This window comes from Porites lutea, chromosome 2, assembly GCF_958299795.1.
Source record: "Porites lutea chromosome 2, jaPorLute2.1, whole genome shotgun sequence".
Lineage (NCBI taxonomy): Eukaryota > Metazoa > Cnidaria > Anthozoa > Scleractinia > Poritidae > Porites > Porites lutea.
Window position 1 is genome coordinate 32,487,097 of NC_133202.1, and position 22,296 is coordinate 32,509,392.

The 22,296-nt window shown below is 38.8% G+C and overlaps 1 protein-coding gene and 1 pseudogene across 1 annotated transcript; one reads left to right on the plus strand and one right to left on the minus strand.

Annotated features, from left to right (window-relative positions):
• Nucleotides 1-4,713: 4,713 nt before the first annotated feature.
• LOC140926074 (galactosylceramide sulfotransferase-like) lies at nt 4,714-8,049 on the plus strand (annotated as a pseudogene).
• Nucleotides 8,050-12,204: 4,155 nt separating this feature from the next.
• Nucleotides 12,205-21,513, minus strand: LOC140926870 (TNF receptor-associated factor 4-like). The gene is made up of 8 exons (XM_073376552.1): nt 20,833-21,513; nt 19,894-19,945; nt 19,172-19,276; nt 18,531-18,689; nt 17,926-18,003; nt 15,886-15,963; nt 13,670-14,062; nt 12,205-12,565 (listed from the first exon to the last, which is right to left on the minus strand). Exons 1-8 carry the CDS (start codon nt 20,973-20,975, stop codon nt 12,278-12,280), a joined length of 1,296 nt encoding a protein of 431 aa, XP_073232653.1. The 5' UTR covers nt 20,976-21,513; the 3' UTR covers nt 12,205-12,277.
• Between the last annotated feature and the right edge of the window lie 783 nt (nt 21,514-22,296).

Here is a 22,296-nt window from a genome sequence, read left to right on the forward strand (position 1 = left end):
GCGCGCTCGACTATCTCTAAAGAGAAAACAGAGGGTCTCTGAACAGGCTAGCCAACCCAAAGTAAACAGATTATCATACACCATACGAGACATTAGCGGTGTGATTTGTTTTCTGTTCTTGGAAAGGAGGTCGCTGCTATTAAACAGCAAATTATCAACTGTAAAACAAACAATCTACGGACGAAGGGCGGGAACATTGGTTGATATTTGGGTCTCAGCTCAATGTTGAGAAAGTCGCTGAATATCACTTATATTATCCTGCATTGCGGTTATTTGCTAATCACGAATCTGCCCACATCAAAGGGAAGAACGAATGCATGCGTATGTAGCGGCAGCTCGATAAACATTACCACACATGTACTCCTGTCTCATGGTTATATATGTTCCGTTTTGGTCAAGTTAACAATGAAAGTGGCGAACTGATCCTCACAAATATAAACAAGTGCCTTAGTTACCACATTTTTAAAACTCTGAAAGACCATCTATTTTTAAGTTAAAGGCAGCATTTTTTTCCTTTATACTTTCTATTTTTTGCATCAACGGGATGGATTTTTGTTTGCGGTAAGCATAAGCATAAGAATAAAACAAAGATGTCTTTAAGTGCGGAATACTCAATGATGACTGTATGTATGAAGGCGTAACATAATTATATTACCATAACTGTAGCAATTACCGAATTAACGTCAGGACAGAAGAATACAGCTATTGTTAGTATAGGCATGAGTACATGATGATTGTTTTTTATCATGGATCACGTCCTTCGCAGGCTTCTAGTACTGTCCAACGCGTGATTACCGCCTAGGCAGACGTGCTTCCTGTCCACGGAAGGTAGGTTTTATAACAATACGTAGTTATGCATGCCTTTACATTGAAGCGTCCCTTTTAGACCAATTTAAAGGGGCGCAGTATCGGATACCTAATGAATTAAAGTTGATCACTTTTTTTAAGCGCAGTAACTTTGAGCACCAAGTTCCACCGACTTTCTGGTAGTTTGAGCTACCGTAACACTCGTGGCTAATTCTTATAGGTCGTTTTTTCACATACACACCTCGGACTCACTTCCTATTTCAGATAGACGCCCAGAAGCCATTATAATCAAGGAAATTCTACCTGCGCCTTCCGACTCTTTGTTCACCACTCATCACCACATTGCTACTCTGGATGACCGTATCCCTTTGTTTCTTTTTATCTGATTTAAGGAAGTTCCAAGCAAACGGAATAAAATTAAAGACTTTTCCCCAAAGTTACAGAATCAGCCTTTGTGGTATAGTGCGGATTCGGTGTAGCGGTGAGGTGTCGCATCGAGCCGAAGGGTTTTAGGGTTTTAGGGTTGGTTAAGAGGACTTGTAGGGACTTAAAGGATATTGATACCATGAACACACTTTATTGTAGTCTTGTGAGACCTTTATTAGAATATTCATGCGAAACTTGGAACCCTCATGCTAAACGTAACATTGATAAACTGGAGGCTGTTCAGCGAAGAGCTACCAGATGGATCACTAGGTCTGATGATGATTATGATACTAGACTAAGCTAAAATTGTTGTCATTATCTAATAGGAGGTTCACTAGAGATGTTACATTTTTTTTTAATGTAATTAATGGACATTATGATATTGACATTTCAAATAAGCTCATATTTTGTAAGGACAGAAATACAGGTTATAACTTGAGGAAAAATGACACACAGGACCTTGTTCCAAATTTTAGTAGAGCTGATGGTTTTAAATATAGTTTTTTTAACCGTGTTGTAGATGAATGGAATGGTTTACCCAATCATATTAGAGAAGCAAACAGTATTGCAACTTTTAAAAGAAATGTGTTAAGCTTTATTTAGGATAACTAGAACATTTATATTTCTATTTGTATATATTTTTCTTATATGTTAATTAGTGGGGGCATCCCTAATATGGCGCATTGGTGCTTTTGGTTGTCTCCGTCTCCACAACTGTTTTTTTTTTTCTCTTTTTTGTTTGTTTGATAAAGTAGTGTTAGCTTATTTCATTTCATTATTTGCTTGTTATGCAGTGGGGTGAATCTGTAATAAATAAATAAATAAGGTGCTGGGTTCGAGCCCTCTATATACCTTTTTCTTTTTCCTTCCCCCTTTTTCTTTCTTTTTTCCCGTTTTTTGTGTCGTTGTATTCTATAAATATATACCTAAATAACTGTTATTCAATAAAGTGCAATAAACATCAAGAAAAGTATGATAATCGTTTTTCCCGAGAAAAGATAGTACACCGTATATTAAATATATGGAATGATTAACACTCTGAATTTCTATCATTTCCTACAATTTACTGTGGAAAACCGAAGTTGATAACCATTTGATCATTCTCTAAACAACGTTCCCACGATTTTTTTTGTAGACTGATAGTAATTATTACTTTCCAACATGCAAATTGGACACATTCAATGTCATTTTCGATTCTTTTAATATCAACAGAATGTGCCACAGCATTACTACCTTTTAGATACCCTAGTATATATGCACGCCGGGGCCAAACAACCCACCAAATCGGTCTTCAAAGTGTCTTATAAATTTTGGTTAATTTACAAATTTTACAATATCTTAAATATGAGCTGAGATATGATAAATTCGTACCACAAAAACGGGGTACCCTCTTGTAAAATAAGTCTAAATTAAATTTAAGCGTGTCATTGTCGTGTCACTATTGCTATTTAATATAAACATAAGACATTTTTATTGTCGAAAGCTGAAGGAAAAAGAAAATCTTAAAAAAAAGGAAATTTCTAACTGCACGAAAACAAAATGTCACCTGATCATTTTTTTTCCTAAATTTAATTAGCGTTTTGGAGTCAAAAAACGAAAATCTAAAATGATACGATTTTGAGCAACTATAAAAGGTTTACGTTACCTGAAAATCATGCTTATTTTGCAAAAAAATATGCAAAAAAAAACCAAAGGGTTCTTTTTTTAAGGAAAAGTATGGTTCCAAGGATGCACTAATATGTCTTTTAAAGTCCAATAACTCGACTTCTAAGCGTCGTAGCGAAAAACGGTTTTCAGCGTTGTATTCCCCTTCTAATTCTCCCTTTCAGACGGATATAAGTTTGACTTTGAAATTAAAAAATTCATCGACTTTGGTGACGTCAGCCCTTATGACGTCATAATTTGACATTTCTCTTCAGGCATAAACTTAAAATTACCTGGTCACCAATCGAAGTCTAAATGACAAGTTTGGTCAAGAAATGAAAAGAAATGTAAAAGATACGTAAATTTAGCCTAAATGACCGATTTGAGGGGTGGTTTGGCCATAGGGTCAAATAATTGTAGGGTAAACTAATATAAGTTCAAATAATATATGAGCACATAATATAGAGTCAAATAATACAAGGTCAAATATCGCTAACAACCCCGTCCATTTTTCTCCCCCAGCCCCCTCCCAGAGTAACCAGATCTCTGGCCCCCCAGGGTCTCTGGTAACCGATTAGAGTCACCCAGAAAAATGGCGTCTTCTTTTTAAGAGCAGCACCTATTACTGAATCCACGACCTCCTGTACAAAAATGGATTGGAAAGAAGTTGCTATAAACAAGAGTCTCACAGCTCGCTGCAGTAGCTCAGGTAACGAGGATATAAGCGGCCATTACATTTCTATTGAACATCTCTTACCTTACCGTGATCAGCTGATTGCACTCGACGTGAAGTGAAACGCGACGTAAACCACGTACCTCAAACGATGTACCTCAAGCAAAACTTTTAGCAGTGCTGGTAGGGTGGTCGATGTAAAACACTCCAAATCTACAACTCGTAAACGACGTCTATTCTCAGGACAAACTTCGTACGGAGTTCGATTTCCAAAAGGGGTAGTACTTGGTGTAAGACTTCCCAAAACGTCCCGGGCCACCGCCCATTACTGTTAGTGCTGTAGTAGCTGTGCTCTAGTAGACGCGCTGTAGTAAATTACAAGATATTAAGTACTCACACAATTTTTTTTTTACAAAGCAAATTTTTTTTTACAATGCAAATGAGCCGAATCATGTACAGCTAATATTGAATTCAGTGGGATCAACTCAGCTCAAACTTGGCACGGACAATACATATATATTTATAAGACATTACACGTATTAGGTTAAAAGTAAGATTTCGATCGTTGCCATGTCGTTATGGATGATTGAAAACAAGCCTATAATTTTGAATTTATTAATTTATTAGCTTTATCAAAAATCCAGTCATTAGAATTCCTTATAAATTTGCACGCAGCTTTCAACTAGTAACCCTCATTAAAAAAAAAAGAAAGAAAGAAAACTTAACCAAATTGTCACAAACCGTTTTTGCAATTTTTAAGAAAATAGCTTTTATTAGAAACTTATTGGGTCTTAATACCCCCACGTCAACTTTCATTTTTGAGGCTTTTTAAAAAGACTGAAGTGCGATTTGATCGTTAAAAAGGCTTCAAGACAGAATACGTCAATTAAAAATTCTTACGTTAACTGGCGGAACGCTGTCCACTGCATTGCATTTTTTACAATCAGTTTTCGTTTCCACAGTTTTCGGCGTCTTTCTCTTGATATCACGAAAGGAATAAAACTTTCCTTCATTTTGAAAGTATCGATTCGGTGCCCTAAAATCAGTCTCAAATACCCTTCAGTTTAAATACTTCATCATCAGTGCATTGTGATTTTCTGGACAGCAATCTGTTTTAGATTGTCATGGGGTTTTTAAGACCACAAGTCCTTTGTAGAATATTAATGGCAGTTGTAATGAGTTATGGGTTTGTTATGTCCATCATGAGAATTGCCGAATTTAATTTGACTTTTCCATTGATAAAGGAGCCTCGGTAAGTACGCTCTGTTTTCAGTGTTTTTATAAGAATGTTGCCTTTTTTCTAGCCCAGGCTAAATATTCTTATTTTTTGCCGATTTTAGGATGAAAAAGTATTCTTGTATTATTCTTGAACTATAGCTTATGACTTTTCGGTTTTAGAATGTCATTGGGGCATCAGTCAGTGCGATTTTATTTGGTGTTTGGCCAGTTTTGTCGCTTAGAGAGAAGGATAATTTTATACGGTTAATTAAAAAGTTAACTGCCACAAACAGATTCTCAACGCACAAAGTTTTATCCTTTTCAATTTCGTAGTTCTCAGCCTCGATATTCGTATAGAATTTATAGAGATTTCCTGGATACTGGGCTGGGAAACACGAATATCTTTTCAGGAAATTTTTCACCAGTATGAACAGTTACTATGATATTAGATATTTCAACAGAAATTTTCACGGCTTTTTCGTACAAATGGACCGACTAATACCTTTACTAGGAGCGTTTACAACTCGCAAGGAAGCACCGGTCCAAATGAAACCGACTGTTAAATCATTAGTATGTCGTGTAATTTAAACAACAATTCACGGTTTACAATATTAGATTCCCCAGTCCGCATATACGTAGCTGTTAAGCTAATCTAGGCAGGACAAGACGAGACAAAAGCAAAATTAAACATTTATTTCTAAAAAAAGAAACTGAGAAATACTACTACAAGTAGAAAGAAACGCTGAAGTTTTTAACCATATTGAAAAAATTAATAATTAGTTTAATTAGCGATGATTCTATTAGGCCTGTTACTGTCTCAGGTTAAGCTGGCTCGCCTGTAGCTCGACTGCAGCACGACACTAGCACGCTGACTTGGTTTTAGACGTTGAATTTAATTCAGTAGAATAGAACGGTTGTTGCCGAAAACAAGGCACACACACAAAAATCGGTTAAGCAAACTTTTAAATGTATTGTGATGTATTTATAATTTATGAATTGTGTTCGGCACGGCAGTAGCGCGACGTTTGAAACCAAGTCGAGCTACTGCATAGCACGACTTGGTTTCAAACGTCGCGTTACTGCCGCGCTAAAGTGTAATTCGATCAATTTAGTTCGGCTCGGCAGTAGCACGGCATTTGAAACGGGCCTTACTTATGAATTAATGGCTGAAATTGAATAATAATTACAGTGAAATGAAAACACCACGGTAACAATAAACATTCTAAGCTACAAAGATTCTAAGCAACAAAGTATCATATTAATTACAAATTATTGAAAATGTCTTAGGCTTAGATTTATATATAGATTTAGCCAGGGCTAAAAACGAAGCTCTCGTTAACTAGATACTTCTGAAAAAAAAAATAAAGAATCGTGTAACGTGATAAACAGCGACGGCAATGAGAACGGCAACAAAATCAATAAATCTAAGCAGCAAAAAAACAAATTTTCACGTGCCACACACTTTTTATTTTTGCCGTTGTTTTGCACGACTACAATACCTGTGGTGTGGACGGACAGGCAGGCGGACGTACGGTCGCGTGACTACCAAAATTTCTCGGGTGCCTAGGTAACCAAATTTCTTACCCATGGTGCTCCACGCACGAGAGTTCCGCTAAAACTAATTTACAATATAGAATTACAAGCAACTGAAAAAGATTAACTAGAAGAGCACTACGTTCTCGAGGGAATATACGTCGATTAAAGCTCACATAAATAAATAGGGGCCATGTCAACAAGCAGAATTTTAAAGTCAATTCGCTCTGTTACCTTCCGCGGTTGGCGGGTGGGGCAATAAACAGTATGGGTGTAATCCCGTCATATTGCCTGATATATCATGAGCGCCGCAGCTATTTTAAAGGGAGGAACGGCGAATGGTGGAATGGGGAACGACGAACGAGGAACGAAGAACAGGGAACGGGGAATCTTTATAATGGAGAGGGAAATCTTTAAATTGCTTCTGAGTAAAATGTCTGAATCTGGTTTTGTGAAAGACAACAAAATAACCATTCAGTTTAAGTGACTGTTTTTTCCCCTTTTTTAGTCATAGACTTAAACAAGAAAGGGTTAATGATACTGAGGGAAACGCAGTCACAAGTTCATACGACTTCACCGGCAACCAGGCACCAGAGAAAACTTCAGTCCCATGCAAGCCGGTAAACAATATATTATTTTTGAAGGTACACAAAACGGGCTCAAGCACAGTGACTAACATTTTTAACCCATATGGCGATAAAAGAGATCTCATATTTGCTGTGCCGACGGAAGACAGCTTTCACTGGCCTCGTCGATTCGAAGTAAGTTACGCAACTACATTTGATGGGGCGCCTAATATTCTGTGCAATCACGCAAGGTATAATAGGGCTCCAATGTACTTCCTTTTTCCCAAGGAAACAACTCGCTAAATCACAATATTGAGAGATCCATCCGCACAATTAGAATCTGTTTTCAATTATTATGATATATATAGAAAGACTTTTCAGCCACAAAGCTCCCCCATGACACCACTGGAGAGCTTTTTCCAAAATATCACTTTTTATCGGTCTAGTCGAGTACTAGATGGTTTGGGGGTTGACTTAAACTTATTGAAAAATCCATCTCTATTTGACCTTGGACTTGATAGAGAATACCACGAAAACTTGACTGTGGTACAGGATTACATCCGTTGTCTGCAGCAAGAGTTTGATCTTGTGATGCTCATGGAATACTTTGACGAGTCGTTAGTTCTGCTAAAACGACAACTGTGCTGGAAAATGGAGGACATTCTTTTCTTTAAACTTAATGAACGGGTGCAAAAGGAAAAGCAACATATCTCGAATCAGGTGAGAGAGCAGATTAAAAAGTGGAATTCAGCCGACGTGCTGCTATACGACGTGTTCAATCAAACGCTGTGGCAGAAGATAATGAAGGAAGGTCCTGATTTCTTCGAAGATCTTTCGATTTTCAAGAAAGAAAAAGAGGCCATGGAAAACAAATGTTTACGAAAAGGGAAATTCCTAACGAAACTGTGGGTTCGGAAAAAAGTTCAAGGTTATAAATTAAAAACAAACATTTCAAAAGAACTTAATACAACGTGCACGAAAATGACAATGAATGAGTTAAAATATTTTAGTTATCTCCAAAGAAAACTAACCAAACAGCTTCAAGACGTCGATGACAATCGTATTTTGCTTTGCCTACTATTATCTTGGCTGATTTTGTGTATTTTGCTTCTTATAATTTCTCCTTGTGGTTCATGTCCGAAGAGCATTTGCTTTTTAAGGGCAAACTTGCTTGCCGAATAGCTCGAATAGGCATTTGTCGATTGTGCTAGCATAATTTTAAGCATAATTTGGCAAAACGAGCGTAATTTTTAGCTTTTTTTTTTTAAAGAAAAGCACTTTTAGCATAATCTTTTGTTTCCTTCCTCGTTGTGAAAAATTGTCGTAATTTTGTACTAAATATATTTCTACTTACTGAATTGTGTTTCTAGAAAGTTTCCTGAGGAAAGACGACTTGTTCTAAGTCGCAAGTTTATCTCTGAATGGGCGTTGCGCACTGTTAGTGTACCATATAATCTTAGATCTGGCCAAGACACGTTTACACCCTTACATTAAAACCATAAGAGCGAATTATTTTTAATTATTTCTTTTAAATTTTTAGATTAGTTTCATTGCATTTTATATGTATAATAGTATCACTATTGTTAATTTTATCACTTGACAATTCAGTCTTTACTGCAAAGAGTGGAATAAACGATGTTTGTTTGTTTGTTTGCCTGTTCGGTCGTTGTCATGTTCCTTGGTTTCAGGCCCCATTGGTATGACTCGGTAGGGAGCTGCCTGGGATCTCAAAGATAGCGTCCTCCTCGTCGAACAATTGTGTTTACCCGGTGTTCAGCCTATATTTCGCTTAAAAACCAAGCAGCATAATTTAAAGGCTAGGAGCATAATTCAGAGAAACGAGCACAATTCCGGCATAATTTCCAAAAACTTTGAGCACTGCCAGGAGCATAATATGCTCGTTTTTCGAGCACAATCGACAAAAGCCTACTGCCGAATCTTTCTCGTACCTCCTGCATGACTGATGACTATTTTTTAATTTCACATCGCAAATTACCTTGGCTCGTAGTGGCGCAATCGGCTAATCCCTCAATTTAGAGTCTCATCTGATACGACAGGTCACACGTAAGCCAGAAATAATAATTATTTATTCTTTATTTCTTCCAGAAGTAATGCTTTCTCATACCGATTATTTCTTTCCCCTGAAAGAATAAATCAAAGAACTCGAAGATATCTCGAACTAATTCCGAAACAACTTCGGCACATTCGGAGGCAACTTCGGGCCTCCGAATGCAACATTGAAACATTCCTGAGCTGCGCGAATCCTTACCTTCGCGCTCCGCCGAAGTAATAGGCAGCGAAATCTCATGGCGTTCTCGGCTCGGTCAATCCTAGACTCCACCGTGAGCTGTGACGTCACCAAGAGAGTCCTCGCCCGTTTTTATCCAGACTTCGCACGGACAACGGGGCAAGAGAGAGCGCCTAGGGACTAGGGTAGCTAATACGTAGAAAACGAACTTCATGTAGTTTATTTACGCCAGAGGTGAAAATAAGAGTGACGTGTTCAGGATTTGTACGGGAATTTAACGCAAGTTGGATAAAGCAGTAAACTATGCTCATAGGAGCTACTAAAGTGTACTAATTTTAGCAAGTATTGGTATTCTGGTTTCAAACCTAACAACGAATGAAGTATGCGCACTTTTTGGCTGTTTATTGCGTTTAATGGCTGTGGTTTTTTTTAACTTATATGCCATAAATTCTCAAGGACGATCCTGTTTCGAGCCAAGTCTACCTACGTTTAGGGGCTGTCGCATAGAACGGTTACACCCAGAACTTAATGCTAAAAACATTATAAAAAACAACAACGTTACATACATGAATACATGAATAGTATGAAATTAAAAATAAACTACAAAGCTAATCTGGTTGGGCGACCATCGTTTATTATTGATCATTAAAAGAAGGACAAACTCAGAGAGGTGTCCTAGATAGTTTACTTCAGCTTTAAAAATCAACTATATCACGGAGCAAATTCGTCGCTAAAACACACATAAGTAAATTTAAGGAGAAAACCAGAAAGTAACATAAAATCTCTCCAACATTAGTCAAGATCCATAGCCACCAGGAGCCGATTAGTAATCGGCTCCTGTAGCCACTAATAACATGCAAAGTTAATTTTTAATAATTTGGATGTTAATTTTGGATGCTAACCGCCACCCGGTTAGCTCAGTGGGAAAAGGGCCGGTCTGCTGAGCGGGAGGTCGTGAGTTCAAACCCCGGGCAGAAAACCAACCAAGGTCTTTAACCCTTTCACCGCCAGAGTGCTTGATGGAGCTTTGTAAGGTGACTCTAACTTTTGAGTCTGTGGACGAAATCCTACGATGTGACCATTCAAATGAAAGCTCTCTGCCTGTACTTAAACATAGTTCTATTTATTTTTCAAAATTTCACAGAATGAAATTTCAAAATTTGGTCGGAATTTGCTTTTGGCTAAATTTGGCAGTGAAAGGGTTAAAAAAAATTGGTGAGATCATGCTAGCTGAGAAACCCCTTTCTCAGTTCAGATGATCGCGTCATTGGGCGGTGACGTTAAGCCTTCATCCCTGTATTTCAGTTGGAAGGGGACGTAAAAGAACCCGTGACATTGTTCGAAAAGAGTAAGGGAAGTAGGCCCCGATGTCATGATCTAACTGACTTGCGCCGTCATCGGTCTGGGTGGACGAGGTGTGATCAAAATATGGACTGAAGTGGCTGCAGGAGTGCGCCTTTACATGCTGACGTCCGATCTTGCCTCTCTGGTTCCTCCGCAATTTACTGCAAGTGAGGAATGCTGGCACCGTTTATTTTATTTTATTTATTTATGAATTTTTTTTTTTTTTTTAGATTCTGGAATCCTTCACCAGTATCATTCCATAATTTAGGTCCATCACATCAAACATTAAATTTGCCACAATTTGTTTCAATTTTTGGAAGATAAAAGGTAGATCTACTGTTAGTCGCAAAGCGAATGGGTGCCGTGTTTTTACAGGAAAAAAAGCGAGGGAAATCGCAGATTGCAAGTATCAAATTGATACATGAAAAGACTTTAAAGCTTGATGTCATCCTGAAGTTTTAAAGAGTAAGCTGAGCAAACAGTGGACTAGTTTTGCATCATAAGTAGACTGAGTCGTTTACCTACGTCAAGAATAGCAGAGGTCCCAAGACTGTTCCCTGAGGAACCCAATTAAGCAACCGGAGGAGGCCTTGGAACCTTTGGTGACGTCCACACGCATAAAAAAGGTTCTATCCAAGTGCCCGTTTCTCGAAAGTGGGGATAATTGGCGGGCCAGGAATGCTCTTGTTGTTTACATTCAAGGTCGAGATGTCAATGGTTGGTCTATCTACGACAAAAGAAATTTGAAAGCAAATGTCTGCAGAAATTCTACGTTTCAAGTAAATAGGAAAAAGAATGCTACAACTTGAGAAGACAGCGTCTTACCTCGAGCATCCGAGCCGCCATTTTTGTCAGCACTTCATACGAAGAACGGCACAACAAACCTTTTTGACTATAAACTTGGCGAGTCAACAGAAAACAACAAAGCTAACCTTTTCTTCTCAGATAAGGAAATAATTCAAACTTTTAACGTTTCCATTTAAGCCATTACGCCGTTGTTTGCGTAGTGATAAACCCCTGTGAATTGCTATGATTGAAAATTCTGCAAAGATCTATTTTTAAACTTCTGCGTGATTTGATCCGTCAATCAAATCGTACTTTTTAATGGTTTCCTCACTGATTTTGTTGAGATCACTTCTTGTGTGTATACTAAAACAATCATTCTTTTCAATCTCGGTGAATAGTGGCTTTAGGAATATTTACCTCGATTTCAAAGAATAATTGTTAAATATACGTGACGTTAACTTTGTGGAGACCGAGTCTGTGTAGTCAGGCAACCCAAGCATGACAAGAAGTATAATTTAGGTGAATGTCTAAAAGTGTTATTAGGATTGACAAAATTTGATATTTGATACCACAGGAAAGAATTAAAGTTTCTGGTATAGTCAAAACCTGTTTCTTATTCTTGAGGAACGACTGAGATCGAAATGCCTTATACTCAGGGCGTGTCGCTCACTATGCGTAAAGGACGACGGGACTCGCCTGTCTTTTCTCCCCTTCCCATGCCTCCCGCTTCCCTTGTTTCCCCTCGTCTGCCTCCTCTGAGGCATGTCTGGAAGTCTCATTTATTAGCCAGAACTCTACCGCAAGAAGCCTCTTTTTTTAAAGTCTGTTTATGTCATCTTTGATAATTTCTCGCCTATATAAACTATTCGTTATTAACATTTAAAAAATAATATTTTACTTTCTCTTTTTTGGGTGAATAGTCCCTGATATGCAAATTACTTGTGTTCTATTCTCTTGCATTTGACTCATATATTATTGTATCACTGCATAATTTGTTGACAACAATTATAGTCTGGTACATTCAGGCGCCTCTTACACTCTAAAAAAGCAAGACGGCGGCTGTTTTAATGCTACTTGGAACTTGAGATAAACGATGTTATCTTTGCAGTAACTGCCGTGACATATATCTTCTTGAAGTACAAATCTTCGAGCGCCCTTTCCCAGCTGCCGGTCGGCAGAGGGCCGTGAAATGCACTGAGGCTCAAAGTGGGCAGAGATGTCTTTTCGGTCTTTGTGTTCTCCTCGCTGGTCAAGCAGAGTGAAAGTATATCGCGGATAAATTGGCCACTTATGAATGGAGTCGTATTCGCCAACTTGCACCTAACACAGACAAAATGCAAACGTTTTGAAAATGTTTAACTCCTTGTGCGCTCCTGTATGAACTATAGAATAATTGTAAAATCAACTGCGTGAGATTCATGCCAGGGAATCAGAGTTTCATCACAGTCATACAGGACCATTTCTTACGCCCGACTCATAAAACAGGATCTATCATTCACGATGAACTATAGACCCTGTTTAGTGACTGGACGAGCGTAAGAAATTATTCAGAAATGGAAGTTTTTAAACAGAAAAACAACGCAACGAAAGAATGATTATTTTTGCTGTTAATATATATGTTCGGGAAAAATATCGCGCAGTTGACTTTAAGGAAAGTTGACAGGATATACCACATGTTCAATTAGGTGTTCGGTAACTGTTGTGTGGGCCGTCTCAAATGTAAAAATACATCCATTAAAAGTTTTCCGGTAATAACATTAAAAATGTCCTCTCTGATAGTCAAACATACACTTGATGACTGGTTCCGAGAAGGGTGCGAATTAAGGGGACAGTCTGGTTGTTTTTTAAGCCGGTTAATGATGTTGATTATGGGAAGGAAATAAATAAGGGTAGAAGAGGTATATACATAAAACAGTTTGTCCGCTATGAGCTCAGAGGCACCTGCTTGTGGCGGTGGACTTTGTGGTATTTGTCCATTAATTATTCCCTACATTTTTCAGTTTTTAACAGCCCCAAATCCAGTATTTTCCAATTTTTCAAAATTTTGAAAATCCCCCTAATAACTTTCGAAAAATCATCCAAAAATTCTCATAAAACCCAGAAATCTAACCTGATGGAGTCATTTTTTGATTGAATAAAATCTTGGCTAGATAGTTAAGAAGAAGTGCAGAAATGAACTAAAAACAATGCTTTTAACCAAACTACCCCCTCACACTGTGAGATTCCACGGTAACATGTACAAGATTAACCGCGGGCTTGGGTAAATGAGGAATGTTACGATCAATCTAACTATGATGAGCCACAGGAACGTATACCTTCAGGTTTTACGTTGAAATGAAACCCTAGTGAACTGAATCCTCTTATGGAACACTTCAAATGTTTTCAGTTTTTACCATCAAAACGGGACGATATTGGTTAACTTACCTGAAGTCCCACGGATATGTACCTTCCTCTTCCTGTACCAACACCATTGAGCCACAGACCTGCGCACATTTTATACCCGTGGGGGTGGGTGTAGAAAGGCTCACTGATCATCGGCTCAGGAGCGCGACCTGATTTGGCGTCCATTAGCTTTCGAGTGAAGTCCGTAATCCTCCAAATAAATTCTCCATTTGCCGCGCGACTTCTCACATCTATGATCTCCTGCTTTTGAAGAAGAAGTGTTTCCTTCTGGAGTTGGATGTGCTCTTTTTGCAACTGAATTCTTTCCCTTTGGTTTTCCAATTGCTTCTTTTGGGTGTACACTAAATCACACAGAGCGTTCAGATGGGCTTCAGTGCTGTTGGATAAGTGATCCTTCATCTTAAATCGTTCCGCCTGTAACAAAAGACTTCTTTAAAATAATCGCTTGAAACGTTATAATTGCCGCAAGAGTGATGTGAATCGTAGTAAAGTGCAGATCAAATGAAGCATGTAAGAGACCACAAAACTACGTGACGAAAAGACGAAACGGTAAAAGTTGTCTTTTTTATGTCCTTATCTATTGGTATTCACTATAATTATTTCAAAAGATTATCTTAAGCCGGGTTCAAACATCGCATTTCACGTGTGCCGAATTTAAACGCTAAGGACGCAAATCTGTTGTTCTCGCTAATTTGCAATAGATTAGACAAAAGTGAAATGCGACGTTTGAATCGATCGTAATATAGTAAGTGAATCGGGAAGCTTGTATAGTCAATCACTATGCCAAGAACTTAATCCACCTTTCCATTGTTTTAAACAGGTTATTATTTTCAATTAGTGGAAGAGCAGGTCACTAAAGTGGAACAGGAGGTCATTACGATTAATAACCTACTGTTCCACTTCAGTAGCCACAATAATGGCCTGCTGGTTCGGTCTTCTTTTTAATAATAGAGAGATTAAGATTCACGCTTACGCCAAAAGGCAAACGTGAATTTGCACCACGTGACCAAGTTTTCCCGCGTTAATTTTCGTTAACTGTTTATTACTTGTACATAAAATTAAGTAGTTTTCCGCCAGTTTTATCCATAAGAATTGTTCTGGACAGTTTTTATCGCAGGTACTTATTTTCTATCCTGAGAAATTGTCAGCTTGAATCTGCCGTTTGTCGTAAACGTGACTCTTAATCTCTCTAATAACCTCGCTTGGTCATTATTCTTAAGAAGGCCACCGACGAAGCTCAGGCATTATCCTATATATAACAAGAATCACTTCGTGAATTTTACCGGGGCCACTTTTGTCTTGGCAACCCACGTGGAAGGGTCGTTTTCATCAACAAGTTTGTAGGGCGACATGAAAATCTTTTTTATTGCAAATATTCTTTAGAGATGAAAACAAGGTGTAATGAATAATGTCAACTCCCAATCCTAGGCTGTCAAGTTACGCAGTTTTTCTCACGTGTTCAGATCGATTACATAATAATAAGATATTTCTTAGCAACAAGAATCCAAAGTAGCTAAGAATACCAAGGAGAAAAACATACAAATTGTACATCAACGTCTAATGAATAATGTGAAAAGACAAAATGTTAGGGAATCCCGCATTTTGAACAGTTGAGAATTTGCGCATCTCGCTAACGTAAATATTGCGTGACAAAGGTTATTTGAAAATATTTTGTTTTGTTGCTTCATAAGTCAAAGCAGTGATAGACTTCCTCCTAATGACGAAGTTGACGAAGTTTCTTGTAGGGAGTGCGAATTGTAAGGTATTGAAACGCATAAACAAAGCTTGGCGCATGCAAGTTTAATAAGTTAAGATTTTTGCTTTGTCGTAGTGTACACAGTTCTACGTCCACCAATCTTTGTCATCGCTAGGATGAATACTGTAACAATATTTTGTAATAGACAGGGATCTCATTTATTGATAAGTGGTAAATATAGTCGCATTAAACTATTCCGTGTGCAAACTAATCGAATTGATATTTACATGATTACAGTTGTTGCTCCCTACTTCAAATTTCTGAACCAGCGATATATCTCAGCGAACACTACCAAAAGTAACGAGCCAGCGATATATCTCAGTCAGCGATATATCCCTAACAATGTAACTTTGAAAACACAGAAACGCGTTGCATTTTATGACCGGTGCCAGCCTTCGGCTAGGCCCCGGTAATAAAAAGGCAAAGCAAGTGATCAGGAGAGGACGACTTAAAGCGTGACAGGATCGTCTTCTTATGTTACCTTAAAGGCACATCCAGCTTCATGGAACTTGCATTGTATCACTAGCAAGCGACATTCGGAGTTCATGTGGATAGCGAGCTGTAAAAGGAGAGAGAAAAGAAACACATCCAAATCAGGACTATTTCAAATACTTTCAAACTAGCTAAAAGAGTTCTACATTTGATTTGCCCTTAGCACTCTCAATCAACAACGGTAATGACTAGACTAAAGCTCCCTTTATATGGAGGAAAGTAGAAGTGTCACCCACCTACTCGAGCTACCCTGAGCGAGCCAACTCTTCCTATATTCCCTTACAAAACGTGGTGAACCCTTTACTTGAGAAATAAAAAGGTTGGCTTGGCTAGAAGGGTGCGGACCCGTCTGGCCAGCTTTCCCTTTTGTGATGGTAGGGCCACTATCTTAGCCGGGCCATCTTTTCTCCGTATGAACACTTGGGCTCGCCTACCCCATTCTCGACCCCAGTGCTCTGGTTAACTTTGTTTAGGCGAGACAATTAGAGCATGCGCAAGCGCTGTTTTACACAATCAAGGTTTATTAATCAAGGCAGGTGCGAGTGCTGTTGGCTCGGCACTGAAGAGGTCAATTTTTTTCTCATGTAGACGCTCACTCAAGTTGACTAGGCTGGGAGGGGGACCCTTCTGCCCGGAACAGGTGTTCTCCTTATATTGTAAATCTTTTATTTCAACTGCATTCAACCGTTATTAGCCTGACTCTTGTGTGCGCCAAATATTGGCGACAGGGTGAAAATATGTAGACAGTGTGAGAAGTCATCAATTCAGAAACAGCAATGCGACTCGAAAGGCTTTTCTTGATCTGATTCCAAAGTGAAGTTGATACCTGTCTCAGAGGCAGTTGTTATTTATTACAAATATAGATTTTGGAGCGATTTTTAAATGCAGCAATGCTCGTATAACCCGGGGAGTGTTGCCAAAAATTTTCCTCTCAGTGTCCCTTGTCATGTCTCCCTCACTCATTTTCGTATCCAATCCTCTCCAATTTTTTTCTTTTTACATTACAAACGCAAACGAAAAATTTACTCGCTCCTCATGATTATTTTTGCCTCAATTAAGAATTGTGCATTGCTAACTCTTTGGCCAATATCTGGTTTGCCTGAAATCATGCCCTTTCCCTATTTTCTCTATCGCAAGTTAACATCACGTAGGCAGAGCGCTCTTTCTATAATAAGAGTGGCCAACCATGGCCATGGTTAAGGGGACGGAAACCCTCTTTTGTTACAACTGTGCTTAATAAAAAAACCCTAGGAATGGCTGTCGTCAGTTGATGTTCTGTGAGGTCCTCTGTTCTTGATGAGTCGAGTTTGTCTGACAGTCACTGTCTTGATCGACACGTCTGCTGAATCAGCTTACAACAAAACAACACTGACGGATACACACCACCTACAAAACAACTAAGACAGATACACAAGACAGAGAGACAAGTAATAGTTTAGAAATTTTTCTTGATATATCGAGGTCCATATTCTCATTTTTGCCCTGAATGAGCATCACTCTCCAATGATGAGTCCATCTCAACTAACAGCACTTTTCGTAAGGTAAACGAATGATCAACATTGTTTTTTTCAACACCTGACTTTTTGATTATATGGTCTCATGGCAGGTTTTATGAGAAAATGGACAAAGATGATAACTGTCAGGATAAAAGATGTCAGACCTATCTAGTAGGCCACAACACAAAAACAGCAGGCAAAGAAAACAACTTTCAATACAAAAATTAAATGCAATCTGTATGGATTATATATTTATTTATTTATTTACTAGTATTTAGTTATCTAGTTAAAAATGTCTACTTGTTTACTGCTATCATTAAACACCACCCAGAAGAGGTAAAAGACCAATCGATCAGACTGCGGTCAGTTTCATCGGAAATCTCACAATTGCTCACCCTTACTTAAACTTTTTTATTTCTAGCAGGAATCACAACGCTGCACTTCCGGTATATTTGTTCTCTGGTTACTTAATAATTTAAATACTCTAGCACTGAGAACAATCGTTTTTTCTCGGTGAATTTATGTGAACAAACCTTTTCCTTGGTGAGATTTATTTCGCCACAATTGGCAGGACAGGACACAGGGAACGAGGCACAAGTTTGAAGGTGCAACTAGAAAAACAAAAATCAAAGATTATGAAGTTTCTAGAACTAAAGGTCAATTAATACGGGCAACTATGAAATTTGTTGCGAGAAAAGTTTGAGCGCTCACGTGGTAATACCGGCAACAACGCTTTTCAACTTGCAATGTAATAATTTTGCGCGAAAAGTTGAACGCATGCACTGAATGTTGCCCGTTTGCTTGACCGTAAGGCTAGAAGAACACGATGCCTGGAATCCAGTTTTAGCTTCCCCAACACAAATCAGGAGGACAAAATTTGAGTTGAAGATAGTCACGTGCACTGTAAGTGTGAAAAATATTCCGCGCTTGCACACTGTATCAGGAAGTCCCATTAATCGATACCTTATGACTGATTAAACTGTTACCACGTTCTGAACCAATCGGAAAAAGTAGTAAAGAGTATGCATACAATTTCCCGCGCTTCAAGCAGGTCGCTATGCATTCGAGTATATCTCTCACTTAGTAATTGGTTACTCTAGTGGGCCGCATTTTTTGGTAAAAATTGTAGTAGACTTACATTCATGTGACTGAAGACTACTTGCTGATCACAGTGTGTGCAAATCGTTAATCTGTTTGCACATTCCAGGGAATGATCTGGCACATTCCTACGTTCCAAAGATGCTCCACAGTGTTTTGGACAGGCAACCTCGACATAGTTGCATACTTCCTGGTGACTCTAAGCAAGAAAGAAAAAGGTAATTATTGCCATCATTGTTCTTGCCCTCGTGGCGGGCGCCGGTTGGCTTTTTCGGCTTTTATAGAACGCGCGAGGGGAACAGGCCTCGTGTGCGCGGGCGTCCTCGAAACTTCTCTCTTTGCCGTTAAAAAACCGGCGCCTGCTAAACAGGCTACCATTATTCTATTGCTAAGAGACCTTGCTGGCTGCTCAGGAGACTGATTAATTGAGAATAGAAGGGATTAAAAATTGTCCTATCAGCGACAGGGTTTGGAGAAATGGTAAGTGCAAAACTGCTTTTATGAATGCCTCCTCCCCTCACAGTGGCCCTCACGCTTTTGCCTATCAGTATGGACAGAATTGAGGCCTGAGTTAAGTTTTCACGTTTATTCAGTCGGAATGGTGTGGAAAAGGTCTGCAGTGTCGCATTGTTCTACTAATTGCCTATAGTATATATGTTTAAGGGGGTGATTACGGTTTACCTCTACATCACTAAGCGGCCCAGTCCATTCGCATCCTTTTTCAAGGTTTGAACAAAGAACTTGTAAGTTGAGAATCTGTCGATGACAGCCATTATCTTCGAAAACCTAGAAAGAGGTGTATGATTAAATGAAAATACTTCCAGAACTGCCTGAAGCTTGCTCTTGTCATTCTAGCTGTTACATTCATCACGGAAAAGGTCTGTAGCGCGTTTCAAAACGCATTCATGCTGGCGCTTAGCGCCTAGCCTTCTTAACCTAGACGTTCTTAGGGCTTCATCACGCTTTGCTCCTCCAAGAAGACAGTGGAAGTAGGCGTCGTTAAGCCCTAAGACCAACTGCGCCCAGGGAATTCTCTGTAAATGTTTGAATTGGGTGCGGGGGGTGTGCCCCTGGGACCCTGGATTCCTTACATTATACCACGCTTAGCTGTAAGTTGCATTGCAATCCTATTCCATTCCATGGATCACCAAAAATCTTAGACCTATACCAAACTGATAATAAACTTAGACATCTTTTTATACCACCGATTAATTTTTCTCGATTCTATATCCTATCACGGATCACACTACTTAGGATCCTACCTGGGATCCTACCCAGGCCCTGAATGTGCCCTATTCCTGAAAAGATAAGTCCTGCAATGCAGCCTAGCGAAACACTCCTTTCAGTCTTAGTACAGAGCACCGTTCCAGAATAATTACAAAAGCGAGTTTATAGCAACTTACCTTCACGGGATCAAAGTTCAGATTGTCGAGTGGGCAGCGAGGCCTTTTATTTCTATGGGAAAATGAACATACACTGAGCATTGGCAGGTCGGAAAGACTGATACGGAACAAGATTGAAGAATCAAGATCGAATCAAGATCGGAGTCAAGATTGAATCAGGTGTTCGAAAGTCTCCGAATGTGCATTTCTACTAGGAATTATAATGTTAGTTTTCATGACTGAAATATATAAAATATAGAATATAGCATACATTGGAGAGTTTTCTCTATCAGAAACCTTACGAACTGCGAAAATAAGCTCGAGAACGCGGGGCGAGAGAGAGCGGCGCAAGGCAAAGACATTTTAACCAGCTCGTAGGACAATCTTATTTCTTCCGCGTATGAAAATCTTCCTGGAAATTGTCTGTGTGCGTCAGGTGTCCCGTTTTCGTAGCAAACTAGGTATAAGACATTCATCGAGCTTCAGAGACTGAGTTTTCAATGGCGCATAAGTCGTAACTTACCGCTCTCGTCATGGAATCATGCAACTTATTGACTTCCACTCAGAATATTTAACAATTATTCCTCGAGCCCGAATGGGCTCTGAGTCAATAGCCCATGAGACTGAAGGCCGAATGGGCTATTGACTCAGAGGCCATGAGGGCTAGAGGAATAATTGTTTTAGTAAAATCCAATTAGTTGGTCAAAAATATCGAAAATAAAAAAAATTTAGCTAGTTAAAGCTAGGCTTTAATCCTTTTGCTTTTGCTTTTTCCTTTAATCCTTTAATGCCTCCAAAAAGCCCGCGCTTTTCGCTACTAGGGGGCTATAACATATAGCCTAGTAGTAGCTCAACCAATCAGAACGCAGAATTGATAATAGACCACTAGTCGGATTTTACTAAACCAGAATTAGAAGGTTCACGCACAACTAATAAGAAAAATGCTGTCTCTGTACTTACTTTAAAATTGGTTGTAAGCAGGTACTACACATTCTATGTCCACAAGGAGTTATTTGCACCGGTTCTCGAAGAGCTATCAGGCAAATGGGGCACTCGAACGCCTTGTCCAAAGGCGATGTAAACTTCACCTCGTATCCCGGCATATCTGTGTAATTTCTTGTGTCGCAATTACCCGTTTGGCTTTTGCAGAAGCAAAAATCACCCCCAGACAACTAGCAACCGTTCATTTCCATACATACGGCAAAAATTCTTGCTGATCCCTGCTGTGTTTTTGTAGCCTGCCGACTGCTATCAAGCGTTAATTTGCGGAGATGTCGCTGAGAAATTTTGCTTGGCACTATTATACAAAGCCTTCCCTGGTCGACTTCCAAATTCTTTTTTTACGGGAGAACAGTTTTCAAAGAGTGCTCCAAATGCCTTAAAACGTCTCGCTGTGGCGGTGTACTGTTTCCAAGCACAGACAATTGCAGGACACAAGCTAATGCAGTTTGTTTGTGGGAGTATGTTGGAAATAACAATTCAGTGTAAGCCGCACCCTTAGCTTCCCTTCGCCCTGAAATGTCATGATCTAATAACTGACAATTGAACGCTCTATACTCAGCAGATATTTTGACCACGCCTTAGAACTCCTTTTTGTCAATAGAAGATAAACAACGACTATTTGGCACGCCTCAAGCGGCTTTTTTTTGGACAAAATAATTATCCCTTCTTCTTTATTGAACGTGAGGTCCCGTTTATGCAGTTTTGTAACCAAGAAGTACCATCTGATTTAAGACACCCTCCCCCAAAAAATAACACAAAAAAAAGAAAGAAAGAACTGGAAGCCTCAAGCTTTCACTTATAGTAGTCTCGTTATCAACAATTTTGTCTGTTTATATTTAAATTAATGCCATCTCACTAATTCTTTCACAAATTTATTTTTTTTTTAATAAGTTCTCCATAGCTTTGATTTAATTTGGTAAGTATTAAGTGTTTTTTTGTTATGAAAGCTAACGAGCTAAGGAAGGGCCTAACCAGTGATACCCAGATTTTATCTTTAGTTATTAACAGAAAACGCGAAAGGCCTATTATTGAACAAAACGACTAAAAGTATATGATTGTTTATCCTTTTTTAATTGAGCCGGGCGTAAACTATATACTAGTTTTAATTTAGATACATTGGACTTTATATTTAAGTCTCCAACACAACACCAAACAGTAAACGCCCAAACAGCTGGTACTTCGTTGCCACCTGCGAAACAAACACCTGTTATCTGTAATTATAAGACTTATCGGGTGTCCAGGGGACTCTGTAATTTTTCAGTTTTAAAGCGGTTATTAACATAAATACTCTTGAAATGTACTCTAGACAATTACAACGTATATAAGTGGAATATGAATTAGTTGCTAGGTTCTGAGTAGAATGTCACCTTGTTAAGCTGCCTGAAGGCAAGGTCCGATTCTTAATTTTCATGTCAAGGTTGG

Bases quoted from the DNA above. Each gene is read 5' to 3' on its own strand.
- LOC140926870 (XM_073376552.1), bottom strand. From the start codon at position 20,975: ATGCCGGGATACGAGGTGAAGTTTACATCGCCTTTGGACAAGGCGTTC. The intron at 19,946-20,832 runs GTAAGTACAGAG...ATTTTCCCATAG, and splicing joins TGCTTACAACCAATTTTAAA to AAATAAAAGGCCTCGCTGCC. The intron at 18,690-19,171 runs GTAAACCGTAAT...TTTCTTGCTTAG, and splicing joins GGCCGCTTAGTGATGTAGAG to AGTCACCAGGAAGTATGCAA.